Raw genomic sequence first — 17,209 nt, 5'->3', positions numbered from 1 at the left:
TTAATTTATAATATTAAAATTAACTAATAAATAACTTTTATATTATTGCATTAAAAAGATTTAAAATTTTAAAATTTTTTAATATTTTAAAACAATTAAAACTAGTTAGCTTGTTATTATTTTTAAAAATTCTACAAAACAGTATTAAATATTAAGAATTTTATTAGATTGTATCTATCAACTTGATTTTATAATTAAAATAATAAAACGACCGTTCAACGCACGAATAAACGACTAGTATATATTAATTTCCGAGATCTAAAATTCTTTTGACATGTGTACTCATTTTAACAAATGAGATTCAAGCTTATGTATAATTTTATAATTATTTTTATTAGTTTATTAATTAATAAGTTACGTTCCTAATTAAACATAATAATATATTAATAATAAATTAATTTTTAACTAAATAATAATTAATTTTTAATTAAACAATAATTATTCTAAAAAATAATATTTTAATTATATTTTAATATTAAATTAACTAATAAATTAATTTTATAATTAGAAAATAATATTTTTAAATATTATTTACTAATAAATTATTTTTCAATTATATAATAATTTTTATTGCTAAAAATAGTAATATCAATTATATTGATAATATTAATTTATATAATATTAAAACTAATTTTAAAATAATTTTTATATTATTACACTAATAAAATTTTAAAATTTTTAAAAAAATTAAAAAAATTTAAAAATGATTAATCTACTATAAATAATTAGCTTATTATTATTATTTTTCTAAAATAAATTATATTAAATACTAAAAGAATTTATAATCAAAATAATAATAACGACAATAATAATAATAATAGACTTATAACACCCAAATAAACTTCTAGTTTATAAAAATAATTTTGTACTTGACTAGCACCCTTTTTGCAAAGCTCCAGAATGAAGGCCAATTTGACCCTTAAAACTTTTCATAATGGGTCAATTCACCCTATTTCAAAACCTTGAATTTTTAAACCTACTCAAGTCTCTTCTACTTTTTCTTAAATTATAAGTTTTTGCATGAACCTTTCTCAATGGCCAATTTTACCCTACTTTTTCAAAAAGAGAAAGAAAATCCTAAAAAGTAATAAAAATAACTTTTATTGCTTAAACAGCAAAATAATGTATACGACTTCTAAATACTAAGATTTACAAAGATTAAAAAATTGAAAAAAAATCTTCACTAAAAATGGAATAAAAAAAATACACATGAACTCTTTGATTTTGGAAATACAAAGAGTGGAATATGATGATGGTATAAATTATAAATATCATATGTTTTCATTTCAATTATGAATGTTACTTTCTTTAATGAACTGAAATTATTTCTTTTATTATATGTTAGGAAAAAAAAAAAAACTTTTTTGAAACAATTAGGGCAAATTGGTCCATGCAAAAATATCAAAGGTAAAATTGGATGTTACTATAAGAGGTCAGAAAGACTAAAAAGTATAAAAGTTTTATGCTTACTTGGACAAAAATGAAAAAAGGGTGAACTCAACTGTGAGGTTTCTGAAAGTTCAAAAGTCAAATAGACACTTTCACATTGAGCATGCACTCAAAATGCAGTCCAGAACAATTCCAAGTAAATCACATGCAGCATATTACAGAGGCCAAAGGATCGGTCACTATTTCACTGAACATGACAGAACAGAAGAGGGAAAATAATTACAGGTCCTGCAACTTCATCATAAGAATAGAACATTTATAATTGAATAGCAAAATTCCATCAGAAAAAGGTCTGACAAATACACAAGAAAATAATAACCCATTGGATCCTCATTAAAACCTGTCCAATCTAGACCAAACCAAAACATGATTTACACTGGAGCTTGAGCACCGCAAGCTGCAGGTCAAACACTCACTCTCAAGCATACATATTGTGACTCTCTTTAGAAATACTTCCATACATTCTGGACTAGAAACCAAATTCTGTTAATATTGAGGAAAACAATATCTATTTGCACTTTTTGGACAAATATTTTGTGACACGACTTCAAACATGTGAAAAGATAATAATCTTCCTTGTAGTAACTGAGTGAAAAAAAAAAAAAAAAAAAAAAAGCCAAGAAAAACTCTTGCTCCCCACTTTAGAAAATGGGACATACTACCGCATAATTACAACAAACTCATTAGTAACATCATTACCTCATAACTGCTTGCTCAGTGAACATTACATCCTCGACTGCCAAATCCAGTAAAAATTAGTAATGTTAACAGTATCTATTCTGGGTGCTGGAATTCAAGATCTAGTTTCCTCTTTAAATGGGATCTGTCAGCACTGCATGAGTAGAAAGAAAAGAATAAATTATAATCCCTACAGCACAAGCTGTACAGAAAACTATGACTTCAGGAAAAAGGAAAGAACTAGAGGCTACAGCAATGGGGAACACAACCCATATGAAATAAGTAAATCAATTAGAACACAAAATTCAAAGTACATAGCAACTTGTATATCCTTCAGCACTAAGACAAGTCATAACACACCTAACTTTATGAAGAAGATTAATTCGGCATTATCTCAAACAATTTGATAAGAATTATGACAGATTCCATGGTCCACTAGAATACAGCTATTATCAAGCATTTTACCAAGGAAAAATTTTCCCTATGGTTGAGGGCTTTGACACTTTAGGAACATGAGAATCTTGCACCATTTTTCTTTCACCTAGGAATTAATTCATTATCACTTTAATATTGACTCAAGTAATGTGTTAAAACTCATTTTGGCACAAAATAACTCATAATATGCCTACAAAAAGTATTGTATATATTTAACATCTCCCACAATAAAATCTCCGGTTGAAAGAAGAAAGAAGAAAGAAAAAGAAGGGTCACTGCAGCAGCAGCACTAATGTCATACCATGTGAATGGAAAACTTAATTCCTACTTCATGATGCACATATGAGAAGTTAATCTAGCATTTAAAATTCACTTCATGAAACTTAAGTTTAACAGTAAATTTCATCAAACAACTAATTCTTGAACCTTTAAGTACAAAAGGAGTACTATGTGAACTGTTTTACAATTTCTAATGTGTTATACTTTTAGCCAGAGAGATGTAGTTACAAATCATGAAAAAAAAAAAAATCTTACAATTAAGAAGTCTCGTTTCACAAGAATTCAACCATCTTCGCTCCAATCAGTCATTATTATAATATTGTATATGTCTGATAACATGAGTTTAAAACTTAACAACTTATAACTTCATTGTTTAACTGTCAAATTGTGATTTAAGAAGTCACTGATCCGATAAAATCGATTTGTCGGTGAAACAATAATAATGTTTTGAGTTGTTAAATTCTAAATCCATATTATTAAACATTAGCAATATGATAATAATGGTTGATCAGAGTAAAGATGGTTGAATCCTTATGAATCAACATTTTTTAACAGCGAAATACTTTTTTTTGTTACGGTTTTTAACCATATACAGAAAACACATACGGAAAATTGCCAAAACGTGAAACCATAGAGTACTTTTTTGTATTTATCCCAAGAAATTAAAAGCTTCAAATAACTCATCATCAAGTAGTGATACTAGATAGTCTGAAATGTTCTGGCTTACAACATACTTAAAAGTTAGAAAAACCGAGCAACAAGTGTAAAACAATCATTTATGGGGCTTTTTTCGTCCCTTCTTGGAAAGCATAAACTTTTTCAGATATGAACTAACTGAACTCTTTAAGGAGACCCTACCAGCAACACAAACCTTCCCATCCCTAGCTAAAATAAAAAGGTGTGCCAAAGCATTCAAATACATGTGCTTGTAATGGTAAAACATAGGACAAGGCAAGTCCAATTTGAAAACTTAGGTATATGATAAATTGAGAAAGATGAATGCTTTCAAATGGAACTAATACTAACAAGTCAACTTAAGAAAGGGAGGGGGGAATAGAAGTGAGCCCACAAGTCATTTTAATGAAGATGTTACATGTATTTCCCACAATGGACAGTTGATATTTATGAAAGGTGGGACACATGACTATATCAGGCAGAATAGTTGCACTTCGTATGCTCTGTGCTTACAGCATAGTGCCAATTCTCAATGGATGTTTGTCTCAACTATTAAGGTCATTGAGAGTTTTCCTGAAGTCTCAAACTTGATTCCTTACACTTTCAGGTTTCCAGATAAATTTTTGGACTTTCATCCATAGCAATGATCAACAATGAAGCATCTAACAAGTTTCTTACAGTCTCCTGTTCAGCCCACATCTAACTCGAAGCATTAAAGCATCTATCTATTAGATTATAAAACTCAAAATTCTGCTCAAACAAAAAATGTGTTAACCCAAACCCGTCAATGATACTGATACTAAGAATACAAATAAAAAGTCATCTTGCAGTTCAATTACCAATGCAGCATGCTATAATTTGGTTCACTTATTGTGTTTTAGAAATTCACAAGGGTTTAAAAACCATTATAAATATGGGAGGACTATATAAATAATATAGTTTTACCTGTTAATTGTTGGTCTGCTCATAGGCCTTGATCCAAAGACAGAAAAATCTATTGACATTGGAGCCTGCTCACTCCTGCCTGTGTAATTCCCAGCTGCCTGTTTGACATCACCATGTTCATCATTCTTATCAACTTGATATGCATTTCCCGCAAATCCCTCACGTTCAGGCATCACTCTTCTTGTCTTCCTTGGAGGAGACAACACAGTAGGTCCCTCGAGTGGATTAAAATCTGAAGCCCTAGAATTAAGAGATTCCCGCTTCGGGGCAGGTCTAGGGAGTTTTGCCGGCTCTGTAGGCAGAGGTGCAGATGAGAAATACCTAAAACGAGAAAACAAATGAGAGCAAGAAACCAATGACAATATGGATTTCTCATGCACAATGTTCTTCATACCTGTGCTCTAATGCCTGTTCTGCTGTAATTCTAGCTTTTGGATCATAAGTAAACATCTTTATTAACAGATCTAAAGCATCATCACTAGCCATTGGGAATAATTTACGCCAAGGCTGAGCAGGAACAGATTGGTATTCCACATAATCAGGGAGGTATACTAAATCGGGCCACTGAGAAGGTGATGGAGTGCCAAAAGCTTGAAAAATCTTTCCTAATTGATCAATGTCACTACTTCCCTATAACATTTCACATCAGAAATTCAGAATTGTTAGACATGGATGCCTCACTAATAAATAGCACCAGAAACACAAGAAATGGGCAAAATGTAACTGCAAAATCTGGAGTGGAGAAATTCTCAAAATTATTGAAACAATAGCCAAATAAGTTGACCAGAGAAAAGGAGGTTATACTGCAGCCATATATTAATCAGAAAAATTACCAAGCACCTATTAGTCAGGAAAAGATTTTTTGCAAATGAGGACATGCATATGATGAGAGATATTTAGTAGCCACATGAACGCAATAGCCATTTATAGCACCAGTTTAATGAACAATGAAAGCTAACCGAAATTGACTGTATAACCTTTGTATGGTTGAAGAAGAAAACTGCTTTCTTCCTACTGAATCCTTTCTTAAGCAATGGTGAACTGAACAATAGGTCAGCACAATTATAAGCAATGGTTCATAAGAGAGGACAACTTTGTCAATCACAATAAGTGAATGCCTCAAACCATCAAAGTTATAATGCACGATATCATTGGAAGACATTCTCAGGGTATTCTAACTCCAAATTAATAATTACCAAAACTTCTGATTCCTCCCACCCTCCATGTCTCCCTCCCTTGGGCAACATTGCTAAACATCCTTTGGATCCTTATGCTGTTCAGTCTTCACCTAGATTTGATGAGACTAGTTTTCCTAAAGTTACAGTGTTCCTGCTTCACCCAAGAATCAAGACCTGAGAAACTATCTTGCCAAATCCAACAGCTGTAGAGAAAGGCCATGGCAAATCAATTAGATGTAGGAGTCCAATCTCCCTTCATCTTTAGAACAATATCCCCAACCTCTTGTTTCTAAAATGATCGGTCTAATCACCAAGCATTCCCATGCAAAATAGGAGTCAACTAAACCATCTCAAAGATCCAATAACAGTATTCTAAACATAAGAGTTCCTGAAAATGTGTATTCAATTGTGTATTTCCATCCACAATAAAACAGGGTTCTTAACTTCGCAATTATAAGTATTGAACTCTGAATCAAACCACCATTTCGCCATTGGCCATCTCCTTCTTTCACCCAACTGAATCCTCCAACTACCTTTTCCTTCAAATGAGCTCCCCAAAGTCATTTGCAAAGCAGGCTCTGTGGGTAGCCTATACTTCAAAGAAACCACCTTGCAAATTATATTTTTGTGTTTTCACATCCTGAAAAAGACCTCACTCTTGTCTTCTAGCTGCAGCCTATCCTAAAATCTTAAGACTGCAACACATTCACAGAGAACTGTTCTCCCAACTCTACCAAAATTCAGAAAGTAATGATGAAACTACATTATCTCAAACATAAAAAGGAGTAGAGTCCAAACGAACTTCTTAGAAACTAATAAAATAAGTCAATGATCAGATTCATGTCCTTAAAGGTTAGACAAGTCATTCTCCCATTCCATAGTAAAACATATGATCTTATCTGAACATTTAGAATTGTGCAGAAAGAAAATAACAGCCCATATTTGAAGAAACAGCAGCAAATAGGAGGAAGATAATAGCATAACCTATAAAATAATAAAAACTGAAATCTCACTATGAAGCATTTCTACAAGTAATCAAAACCAAATTGTTAGAAGGACTAGTAATAAAAATCTCTGATCACCTGCAGAAATGGTCGGCGGAGGAGCAGTTCAGCAAAAATACAGGCTGCTGCCCAAACATCAACCCCAGCACCATATTGCTTGGTGCCAAACAACAGCTCAGGTGCTCTGTACCATCGAGCAAAGACCTATTGATTGGTACGCAAAGCATGTAAGTTCAGCGTTGTTCAGTTACAAGTTCAACCACAAAATTACAGTCAGGAAGGTAACTTAAATAAATAAATAAAATTAAAAAAAAAAAAACAAAAATAAAACACTATTATAGGAACATATAAAGTGATATCCATCTATCAGAAAAGATAACCAACAAAAAGGTCACTTTTTGTTTTGAAAAGACTATAAATAAAACATATGATGAGAGAAAATAAATAGAAAATACACAAAAAGAAGATATTTATTATTAAATCTAACTTAAGAACAGATTATGCTTTGTTCCAGTATGTCAATAAGCAGCATTCTTCCCAGTAAACACAAGAAAGAAAATATTAACTGAACAGGATAACAGGGCTACTGATCAAAATCCTTAGTCTTGAGCTTACACACTAAAAAGAATCAAGAGCAGTTATCTGAGAAGAAGCATACTTGGTGAGTGAACTTGCGATCTGGGCTTCCGAATATACGAGCTAAACCAAAATCTGCAAGTTTGAGCTGTCCATTAGGAGCTATCAACAAATTGTTTGGCTTCATGTCCCTGTAAGACACAATCACAGATATTTGAGACAACATTTAGGAATTATAAACCGCACAAACTAGTTCCAGTACAAGAGCAATACCTATGGAGAACCCATTTCTTGTGGCAAACAGCCAATCCTTTCAATGTCATTTGAAAGTAAGACTTTATGTCAGCTGGTGAAAGGAAAATGTTTCGATCACGAATGACCGCTTCAAGATCAGTCTCCATGAACTCAAACACGAGATGCAAGTTCCCCTTGTGGGGGAATGCATCAATCAACTCGATGATATTTGGGTCTTTAATCTCTTTAAGCAGTTTAATCTCTCTAAGTGCAGTAAAATTAACCCCTTCCTTTTGCTTCCCAAGCCGAATTTTTTTAATTGCAACTGTTTGTCCAGTCTGCATATGTTAGACACTGATCCATCAGATCAAATAGAAAACACTATCACTTTCATTTTTAGCTATTCAAAAAATTTCAGAATACTAGCATTATATTCATCTAAACTCCACATGAAACTCTTGTGCTGAAATTAGAAGAGAAAAACATTGATAAAAACACCTAATGCAGGAACAGTAAGCTGAAATGCCTAAGAAACAGAAGAAAAAAACTAGCATATTTCACAATGCCACTTCAAGGAAAACTTAAAGTAAGTTCGATATATGGACTTTAGAAACAGACTGCACTGTCTGACTGCTTGATAAAATCAGCTAAAAATTCTAATAACTTGATTAGACCTCTCTCAGACATTGTTAATCAATTTGGAATCATAACCATAGTAATATACAAATATTTTATTTCAATTTACCAAAACAGTGCATTATAACAACTTATTGTAACTAACAGAAAAAAAAATGAAAAGATGGCCAAAGATTCAATACATTCTAGCGTCCGCAACCAATTTGAAAGGCTAAGTAAAACCTCTAAAGCAAACCTTTTTTCCTTTTCCTTTTCTCCCCTACTTCAGAAAATAAAAAAGAACAGAAGAACCTGAAAGTACACTCATTGATAATATATCCAAACTTATAATACGAAACAGATATAATTATAAGAGATGCAAAGGCAAGCACATGTAAATAGGATTCTTAGGCCTTACCTTAGTATCAATGGCTTTGTAGACAACTCCATAAGTACCTTCACCCAGTATTTCGCGCTTTAGATACCTATCAGCCACTTTCTTTTCTCCATCATTTTCAGACATTATTGCTTTTCTTTCCTTTCCTGTTTCTTTTAGTGGATACTTATATGACAGATTATCAAAATTGATATTTTATATTAATTTTAGAAAAATATCACTCGGGAATTAGGATTTAGACATGTGGTCCCTTTTGGTGTTCTATACAGTGAACTAGAAGTGTTAAAACGAGCTTGAAGGAAGGTCACTGAGCCAGAGAGAGTGAGGAAGAGGGGGTGAGAGAAACAGTTGATGTTTTGCAGTGTGTTTGGCAGTTGGGAGGATGAAATAGGGAGCGAAGGAGGGAAAAGAAGAGAAGGAAGTTGAGTAAGGGTGGTTATCCCCTTGTTCTAATTTATAGAGTTTAATTACGCCTCAATGTTTGCTCATAAGTATATTAATAGATATATTAAAGATGTTAGAGCAGGTGCACGGTAAAGCAGCACAAAATGAATAGTGAAACACCTCTCTAGGTGTCAAAACTAAGTATCACAGTACACAAGAGACTCGGCACAATTAGACCAACAACGAAGTCTATCCAGTATAGCTATAGTTATCTCTTGCAATAGTAAAGTGCTGCATCTATATGTGCAGCAGGCAAGCTATACAGCTATGTGTGCTGAGTCAGCCTTTGCCGTAGTAAGGCTGCTGAAACAGGCAAGTCAAGTAAAGCAGATGGCTTTCTCCAATTCACAAGCCAAACAATCCAGCTTTATTATTTTTCCATCACAAGTACAAACATGTGCCTAAAAGAATGATTACCCAGAATGAGAAGGAAAAAGAATACACAAGAAACTAAAACAGCAATCCTCTAACTGAAACAGAAGTTGAAAAAGTACGTAGCAGCATTTCTATATTCATTCTATTTTGTCTAGTAAGCAATTCTTTAACAGAAGAATAATAGATATGAGTTCTGTAGTGCGGTGTAGGGAGATATTGCTCTTAATTTGCTATGTTATTACTGCTCATGAATATATAACAACATGAAGTAAATTGAATGGTATTGGGTTTTTCACAAATTTAAAATAGTGAAAAGGCACTTACATTAACAAACAAAAGTATTCACGAAATTTTTCTTATGAGATTTAAGACTAAATATACCTAAAAAAGCTAAACATTTCAATGCCACATGGAATGCAAAAAGAAACACCCTCAAACCCTAACCTCTTAACAATCAATTATGAACCATAATTACAATCAAGTTTACAAGAAAAGGAAACAGAAAGCACAAAACTGAACAAACAGTTAATCTTTCTAACAATTCTGTAATAGAGAACAAGTAAAAACATAATTGCAACAATGCATAAGCTAATTCCAGCACCAACAATTAGGGTTTAGGAGATCCAAAATCCCGTAAACGCGTTAAATAGCGAGAATAATTTAGGGACTCCTTTTATATTGGCCAGCAATCAAATATTATAATAATAACAATAACAATAACAATAGCAATAAAAAATGGAAATTATTAAGAGTGAAAAGAAGGGAGGAAATTAGAAAATACCTAAATTGATGAAAAGGAAAGAGGAACGGAGCTGCTGGTACGTGGTCGTATTGGGTGAGTGAGTGAGAGTTTTGCTTTGAGGACAGACTGTTGTCTGGTATGTGATCAGAGGTGAACTCAAGGGTTATCTGAGAAAAAGTAGGTAGGAAACGAGATGAACGAGTAAGCAAATAGCTATGGTGGAAACTTTCCTCTAGTTTTAATATATTCGTTAACACAACAATAATAATAATAATAATAATAAATAATTTTATACAACTTTAAATTTTTATAGAATTACAAGTATTTTTTATTCACGTACGCTTAAAAGTAAATATTAATTATTTAATTTATTATGATGTAAAATAAAACAGTATATATCTTTTAAGTTTTATTATTATACATACAGTAAAATTTCTATAAAATAATAATCTTGAAACCATAAAAAGTTATTATCTTATAGAGATTATTATTTTATTATAAATTAATATTTTATTAATTTATTAATAAATTAATATTTATTATTTTAAAAAATAGTTAATATTTTATATATTATTTTTATTAAATTCATATAAAATTAATGAAGAGATTAAAGAATTTAGAAATGATCTTTGATATTCTAGATGTATGGTGAACAATGTACATTGTATCAGAGCTAATTTTAGGAATGATATGGTTTAAAATGCAATGCATGCATGTATGTATATTAGAATATGAAGTGTTTCAAGTGCAATAAATGTTTATAAATAGAAATATGCATTTTAATTTCATATATCAAAATATAAAAATTCATATATATCTTCTCCCTCGTGGCTTCTCATTTGAAAGGTGTAAAAAAATCTACACTAACAGATGAGATGCGAAAAGTATCGTATGAGTACAAAAATGAGCATCCCTCTTCCAGTTAAAAAGATTTGCAACAATGAATTCAACAAAAGTTTGGTCTCTCCCTCAGCCAAGGAACAATATCAAATACTTTCAAAAGGTCAGTAGAATATTTGTCAAAAGGATAACAAATAGAAATGTTAAAAGGCACAAATCAGCCAAATATCCCGAATTAGAAAAGGTATTGTATGAGTGGTTTCTCCAATATCAAGAGAAAATGAACATGACCGGAGAAATTATTCAAACTAAAGCAAAAGAGTTTCTATAGAAAATATATGGCGATGCAGATTCAAACTTTAACTTCTCAAGTGGTTGGCTAAAGTGGTTCAAGGCGAGACATGGGATTAAGTCTTATAGAAAGTTCGATGAAAGTGGTTCAGTTGTCATGGAGAATATTGAAAATACTTTACCTTAAATTCAAGTTTCATTGGAAGGATATTTATAATATGGATGAAACATGATTATTTTATCGTTTGCAAGCTGATCATTCACTAGCTACAAAGCAATTAGAAGGACAAAAAAATGATAAGGAAAGACTTATTGTTACTGTTTCTTGCAATGGAGATGGTTCAGATAAAGTACCTCTATAGATTATTGGTAAGTTTGCTAATCCCAAATGCTTTAAAAATGTGAATATTGGCAATCTTAATTGTCATTATCGAGCCAACAAAAAGATATGGATGACTGGATTACTTTTTCAAGAATTAGTTCGTTGGTTTGACAATAGAATGGTCGGTATAAAGGTGCTGCTTATCATAGACAATTGCTTAGCCCATCCCAAGGTTATTGAAGGTTTGAGAAATATTGAATTATTCTTTTTGCCTCCAAATACAACATAAAAAATTCAACCATGTGATGCTGGAATTATTCGAACACTTAAAGTTTATTATCAGCATCGTTTTTATTCTAGTATTTTGGAAGGCTATGAAGTGGGAGCAATAAATCCTGAAAAATTAATGTGCTAGATGCTATCAATTTTTATTAAGGCTGCTTGGAATATTGATGTGAAGACAACAACTATTGCAAATTGTTTCAAACATTACAAAATTCGATCCGAGGAAGGTATGCCTCTAGAACAAGAAATAAGTGATGTTGAAGGAGTTCATGAACTTGAAAAAGTTATTTCTAATCTGCACTATAGAAATGCTATGAACATTAAGCAGATTTTGAATTATCCTAGTGAAAATGAAGTTTTAATGGAATCACCAACAAATGAAGAAATTATTGGAGGAGTAATGAGTGTACCAGCTAATGACGATCAAGATCCAGATGATAGTACTGTTTTACCACATGTTTCTCTAAAAGAGATTTTTTTTTTTTTTTGCGGTGAAGATCTTAAAAATTACTTGCTTCAAAATGAGAAAAATATACCAGATGTAGTCTATACTTTGCAAAAGACTAAAGATGAAATTGAATTTAGTTTACTTGCAAAGAAGAAACAATTGACTATAGATACATATTTTACGAAAGAATAAAATTTAAAAATAAAAGTTACTTAGAAAGTGTTTTATTTTATGAATTTATGCAATATATATAATTTTTAAATGTATTTAATTAATTATTATTTTATATTTTTCATAGATTTAATTTTTTTTTTTTAAATTATTATCTTATAATTTAGTGAAATTATTATTTTATCTTATATTAGCTCAAGTCGAGACCAGAGAAAATTATTATTTAGTTGAGGTTATCAATTTATCGAATATTAATTTATCGAGGTTTTAATGTGATAATAATAAGATTATCTTTTATGGTAAACTCATTTCTAAATATATATATTTTTGATTTGTGAATTTTATATTAAGTTATTAAGGTATCAATAAATAAACTTAATATGTTATTAAAAGACTAAAATTCACATATAAAAATATATTAATATAATTAAATAATTCTACAATATATATATAATAATTATATGAAAGAAAGTGTATTTTTATCCTCACAGTTTGGTGCGATGAGCAGACTAGTCTTTAAATTATTTTCAGGTGCAAATAAATCTTTAAAGTGTCAAAAACATGAATTTAAACCCTTTCTTTAATAGAAGAATTCAAACGGTCTTAATAATGTGTATTTAAATGGGTCTATCAATTAAAGAAAATAAATCTTAATAATTTATTTTATTATTTAAATAGTTTTTACTCTTAAATTATTACTTACAATTAGTTCTTTTACACCCTTCTTTTTGAATGAACCCACAATCACGAGACAACAAATAAACAAGCAAAGCTCATCCAGGTCGCAGCAGCAAGAACCAGAAATGGTGAAGTTCTTGAAGCCCAACAAAGTCGTAATCCTCATGCAAGGGCGCTACGCAGGGCGCAAAGCCGTGATTCTGAGATCCTTCGATGATGGATCACGTGACCTCCCTATGGGCATTGCCTTGTCGCTGGATATCAAAGTACCCAGCAAAAGTGATCAAGAAAGACTCTGCTACGAAGACAGCAAAGAAATCTCGAGTGAAGGCACTTATGAAGGTGGTTAACTGCAACCATTTAATGCTAACAAGATACACACTTGATGTTGATTTGAAGGATGTGGCGACTCTCGATGCTTTGGTTACTAAGGATAAGAAAGTTACTCGTAAAAGAGACCAAGAAGAGGTTTGAGGATAATTTCAAAGACTGGCAAAATTTGGAAAGGAGAGATTATACCCATAAAGAAAGACTGAATGGGTTATATAAACAGTATAAGATGCGAGGATTAAAATATGGGAAGAATGAGAGTTAAGCATGGCGGTTTCGAGGCGTTCAAGACGCTGAGCAATCTGGCAGAGATCAGAGGAGCAAACTACAGTCGGCATCGGCGAGGAGGTTGTCAATTTTTGTAAAATCAGTAGCATTCTGAATTTTGTGCAGTTAAGGATTCTATCAATTTATTAATATTCTCCTAAGGAAATGAGTGTTGTATTGCTTTCAATTTCATTTCTTTTTATGTTTATTTGTTCATCCAAATGAAAGAATCAATTTCACAAGGAAAATCTATCAATAAAGAACAAGAAGACCTAGCCATTTTTTAAGAGCTCGAGAAACTCAAACAACCTCTCTCCCTCGTTGTTTTTTTAATAAATCGACCTAGCCATCCAGCGCCACCACCAATAGCAGCAGCAACAATCTTGCAGTAGCGACAGAACTACTAATGAAGCAAATGGTGGCGGTAAGTTTGTTTGTTATCAGTTTATTATTTACATTGATGTTAATTTATGTGGGTTTTTTTTGTTGATCAGCGATAGTGGTGGCGGTGGTGGTGGGTGGTAGTGAAAATGGTGGCGGTGACGGTGACGGTGAACGGTTGGTATAAAAAACTGTAACTTTTTTATCTTTTTTTAATAAAAATTAGTTGTTATATTTGTTTAATGTATTAATGCATATTATCTGTTTTCTTTTTAATGAAACTTATTTATATTTTTTAATTTATTGTTAGCCAATCATTTATTGACATATCAGTTGTGACGGGTCTTTTTTTTATTGTAATAGAGACAATTGCCACGTCACCAGAGCTTAACGGTGTGTTTGATTCTTCTGTTAAGGGAGGGCTTAAAAGAATAGTAAGTATAAATAAATATTAAGAAAATTAAATGATATTTTCTCTCCTATTACTTGACATGTTGGTATTGACTCACTAGCAACAAAGAAAAATGACTTCTTTAAATTCAAACAATCTCAATATTTATGTCCACATCATATATATAAATTAAATTTATAATAAAATATAACAATACAACTCGACTTCATATGTATATATTTTATCATAATAATTAGTTTAATATATAAAAAAATATTTACTGTCTGAGATAATTTATTTATGATAACCTATTAATAAATATTAATATAAAAGATGAATTATGAACATATAATTTAATATATTGATAGAATAAAATAAAAGTATTTTTTCTATCTTTCAAAATATCAAAACCTAATATTTTTTGTTACATTAATTCAATTATATATATATATATGTAAGATACCCAACAATTTGATAATGCATAATGCATTGCACGTTCCTATCATTTTCTTAGTGTATAATTCTAAGAGGTCAACCAAGGTATCATATATATAATAACACTATAATACCACAATTCCTCTACACTAAAATTCTTCACTTTTAATCCAAAGAAAGAAAAGAAGAACAAGTTTTGCAAGTTAAATACTAATGAATATGGGAGAAGTGAAGTTGATTGGCTCTGAAACAAGTGTATTCTGCACAAGAATTGAATGGGCTCTGAAGCTTAAAGGTGTGGATTATGAGAACTTGAAGGAAGACTTGATGAACAAGAGTCCTATCCTTCTTAAGTACAACCCTGTCCACAAGAAGGTCCCAGTTCTTGTCCATGGTGAAAACCCAGTTGCAGAGTCACTTGTCATCCTCGAGTACATTGATGAGACATGGAAACACAACCCTTTGTTGCCTCAAGATCCTTATGAGAGAGCCATGGCTCGCTTTTGGGCTAAATTTGCTGATGAGAAGGTACTTGATGAACTTGAATTTGCTTAGATTTAAATCTTTCTTCTTTTGTTTCACATTTTGTGGTTTTCTTTCTAAATAAAATTTCCAAATAGAAATTGAATAAACTCTTACGGAACTCGAATTTTCATCCTTTGTTATATAAATCGGATTTATAGCAACGAAGCTAGCTATTATTAATAATCAATTTAAAATTTTAAAGCATTTTACATTATAAATAGATAAACTTCGGCCAGGTTGGGTTCCGACCGACTCGGTTGAATTAAATTTTTCAAGTCTAGACTCAAGTCCGGATATACGTGTTTAAATTTTAATCAAAACTGATTTTTTTACAAGAAATATTATAATCTTTGCTTTATAATTTTTAGATTAGGTCGGGCTTGTTAGACAAGCCTAAAAAAAATAATATTTTTAAATTTGATTAAAAAAATAATTAAACTTTTTAAATTCGGACTCAGACGAACCTAAAATAAAAAAATACATGTATAAATTTAAAACTTAACAGGCATACTTAGACGGGCTGGACAAATACCTAAGTATATAGACAAGTCTAATTATAAGATAGACATTTGTTTATTGATATCTTATAAAAGGTTTGAGATATTTAAAATGTCCGTTTTATTTTTTTTAACATAATAGTGATCATCGTAATCGATATTTTTGTATGACGCTTCAATTGTAGTGCTTGTATGGTACGTTCGATGCATGTTGGCAAGAAGGAGAACAAAAGGAGAATGCTATAGCGTCCGCAATGGAATCACTTGCATTCCTTGAGGAGCAAATAAAAGGGAAGAAATTTTTCAATGGAGAAAAGATAGGATACTTGGATATAGTAATTGGTTGGATCCCTCATTGGCTGAATGTTATGGAAGAAGTTGGGGCCATGAAATTGGTTGATTCTGAGAAATTCCCTTCTCTTAGTGAATGGGTTCAGAGCTTCAATGAAGTTCCTCTCATCCAAGAATGCCTTCCACCAAGAGATCAGATTGTTGACTACTTCACTCGCAGTGTTGCCTACATTCGTTCCTCTGCCATACCCAACAAGAAGTAGAATATTGGCTTCCATTTTAGGTGTAACTTCTTTGTGCTTTTCTTGAGAAGATGAAATAAGAAAGGGGTGTCTCTAGTATCACTAGAGAAGCAACTTTTACGGGTCCTTTTTGGCACTAAGGTTGGAAAAGTAATTTCGTTTTCTAACTTTAGTTTTTATTTTATTTTTTAAGATTTTAGAAGTTATTTTTGAAAAAGATTTTAAAAAATAGATTTGGTAAAAAAACAGATTATAAAATATTAATATATTAATTAAAAAATTTCAAATATATTTTTCTCATCATTCAATCGTAATTCCAAACACACCCTTATGGCTGCGCTAAGGCTCACATTGGTTCAATAAAATGGTTTGATGAACATGTTTCAGAGAGGTCTGGAAAGAATAGTTTGGTTCTTGTCTCCCTCTTCTTCTTCTATGTAAAACTAAATCCTATACTATTTATTGACAATCAGGTCCATTTTATGATTGTTTTATTATTCTTTTTCATCACTTTATTTTCTTCTTCCATAAGATTTATGGGCTTCGAAGAGTAGTTATTGATAAAATATAATTTATTTTGTTAAAATGTTACTACAGAAAATAACTTTATGGTATGTCCTTTTAGTGGAAAGATTTTAATGAAAAAATAATGATAAAAATTTAAAATTATGAAAAAATTATAAAATTTTATTATTTTTTACATAATTAAAAATAAAAATAAAAATTTATTATCATTTAAATTTGAAAAAGATAAGTTGATATATGTAAGATTAGAAAAAAAAACTCTAC

At 31.0% G+C, this 17,209-nt stretch overlaps 2 protein-coding genes and 1 pseudogene across 4 annotated transcripts; 2 read left to right on the top strand and 1 right to left on the bottom strand.

Moving 5' to 3' along the window:
• Window positions 1-1,684: 1,684 nt before the first annotated feature.
• LOC8275727 (cyclin-dependent kinase D-3) lies at window positions 1,685-10,278 on the bottom strand. Of its 2 annotated transcripts, XM_015727450.3 has the most exons (8): window positions 10,066-10,278; window positions 8,487-9,310; window positions 7,493-7,791; window positions 7,302-7,410; window positions 6,722-6,847; window positions 4,856-5,091; window positions 4,462-4,782; window positions 1,685-2,281 (listed from the first exon to the last, which is right to left on the bottom strand). In XM_015727450.3, exons 2-8 carry the CDS (start codon window positions 8,589-8,591, stop codon window positions 2,224-2,226), a joined length of 1,254 nt encoding a protein of 417 aa, XP_015582936.1. In that variant the 5' UTR covers window positions 8,592-9,310; window positions 10,066-10,278; the 3' UTR covers window positions 1,685-2,223. The 2 variants fall into 2 exon arrangements, with proteins under 2 accessions (XP_015582936.1, XP_002532521.2); XM_002532475.4 differs by having other exon boundaries at window positions 8,487-10,278.
• Window positions 10,279-13,110: 2,832 nt separating this feature from the next.
• On the top strand, window positions 13,111-13,661 carry LOC8275728 (annotated as a pseudogene).
• A 702-nt stretch (window positions 13,662-14,363) lies between these two features.
• LOC8275729 (probable glutathione S-transferase) lies at window positions 14,364-16,906 on the top strand. Of its 2 annotated transcripts, none has more exons than XM_002532477.4 (3): window positions 14,364-14,473; window positions 15,042-15,393; window positions 16,073-16,906. In XM_002532477.4, exons 2-3 carry the CDS (start codon window positions 15,079-15,081, stop codon window positions 16,439-16,441), a joined length of 684 nt encoding a protein of 227 aa, XP_002532523.2. In that variant the 5' UTR covers window positions 14,364-14,473; window positions 15,042-15,078; the 3' UTR covers window positions 16,442-16,906. The 2 variants fall into 2 exon arrangements, with proteins under 2 accessions (XP_002532523.2, XP_025015463.2); XM_025159695.2 differs by having other exon boundaries at window positions 14,403-14,473; window positions 15,135-15,393.
• The last annotated feature ends 303 nt before the right edge of the window (window positions 16,907-17,209 follow it).

The sequence above is a fragment of the Ricinus communis genome, unplaced genomic scaffold (genome assembly GCF_019578655.1).
Source record: "Ricinus communis isolate WT05 ecotype wild-type unplaced genomic scaffold, ASM1957865v1 Ctg15, whole genome shotgun sequence".
Lineage (NCBI taxonomy): Eukaryota > Viridiplantae > Streptophyta > Magnoliopsida > Malpighiales > Euphorbiaceae > Ricinus > Ricinus communis.
The sequence above is the reverse complement of the archived record's forward strand: the minus strand, read 5'-3'. Positions and strand labels throughout refer to the sequence as shown.

Coding starts and splice junctions, on each gene's coding strand:
- LOC8275727 (XM_002532475.4), bottom strand. CDS start 8,591: ATGTCTGAAAATGATGGAGAAAAGAAAGTGGCTGATAGGTATCTAAAG. Junction 7,792..8,486: donor ACAAAGCCATTGATACTAAG/GTAAGGCCTAAG, acceptor TAACATATGCAG/ACTGGACAAACAGTTGCAAT. Junction 7,411..7,492: donor AAGAAATGGGTTCTCCATAG/GTATTGCTCTTG, acceptor TGTGTCTTACAG/GGACATGAAGCCAAACAATT.
- LOC8275729 (XM_002532477.4), top strand. CDS start 15,079: ATGAATATGGGAGAAGTGAAGTTGATTGGCTCTGAAACAAGTGTATTC. Junction 15,394..16,072: donor CTAAATTTGCTGATGAGAAG/GTACTTGATGAA, acceptor CTTCAATTGTAG/TGCTTGTATGGTACGTTCGA.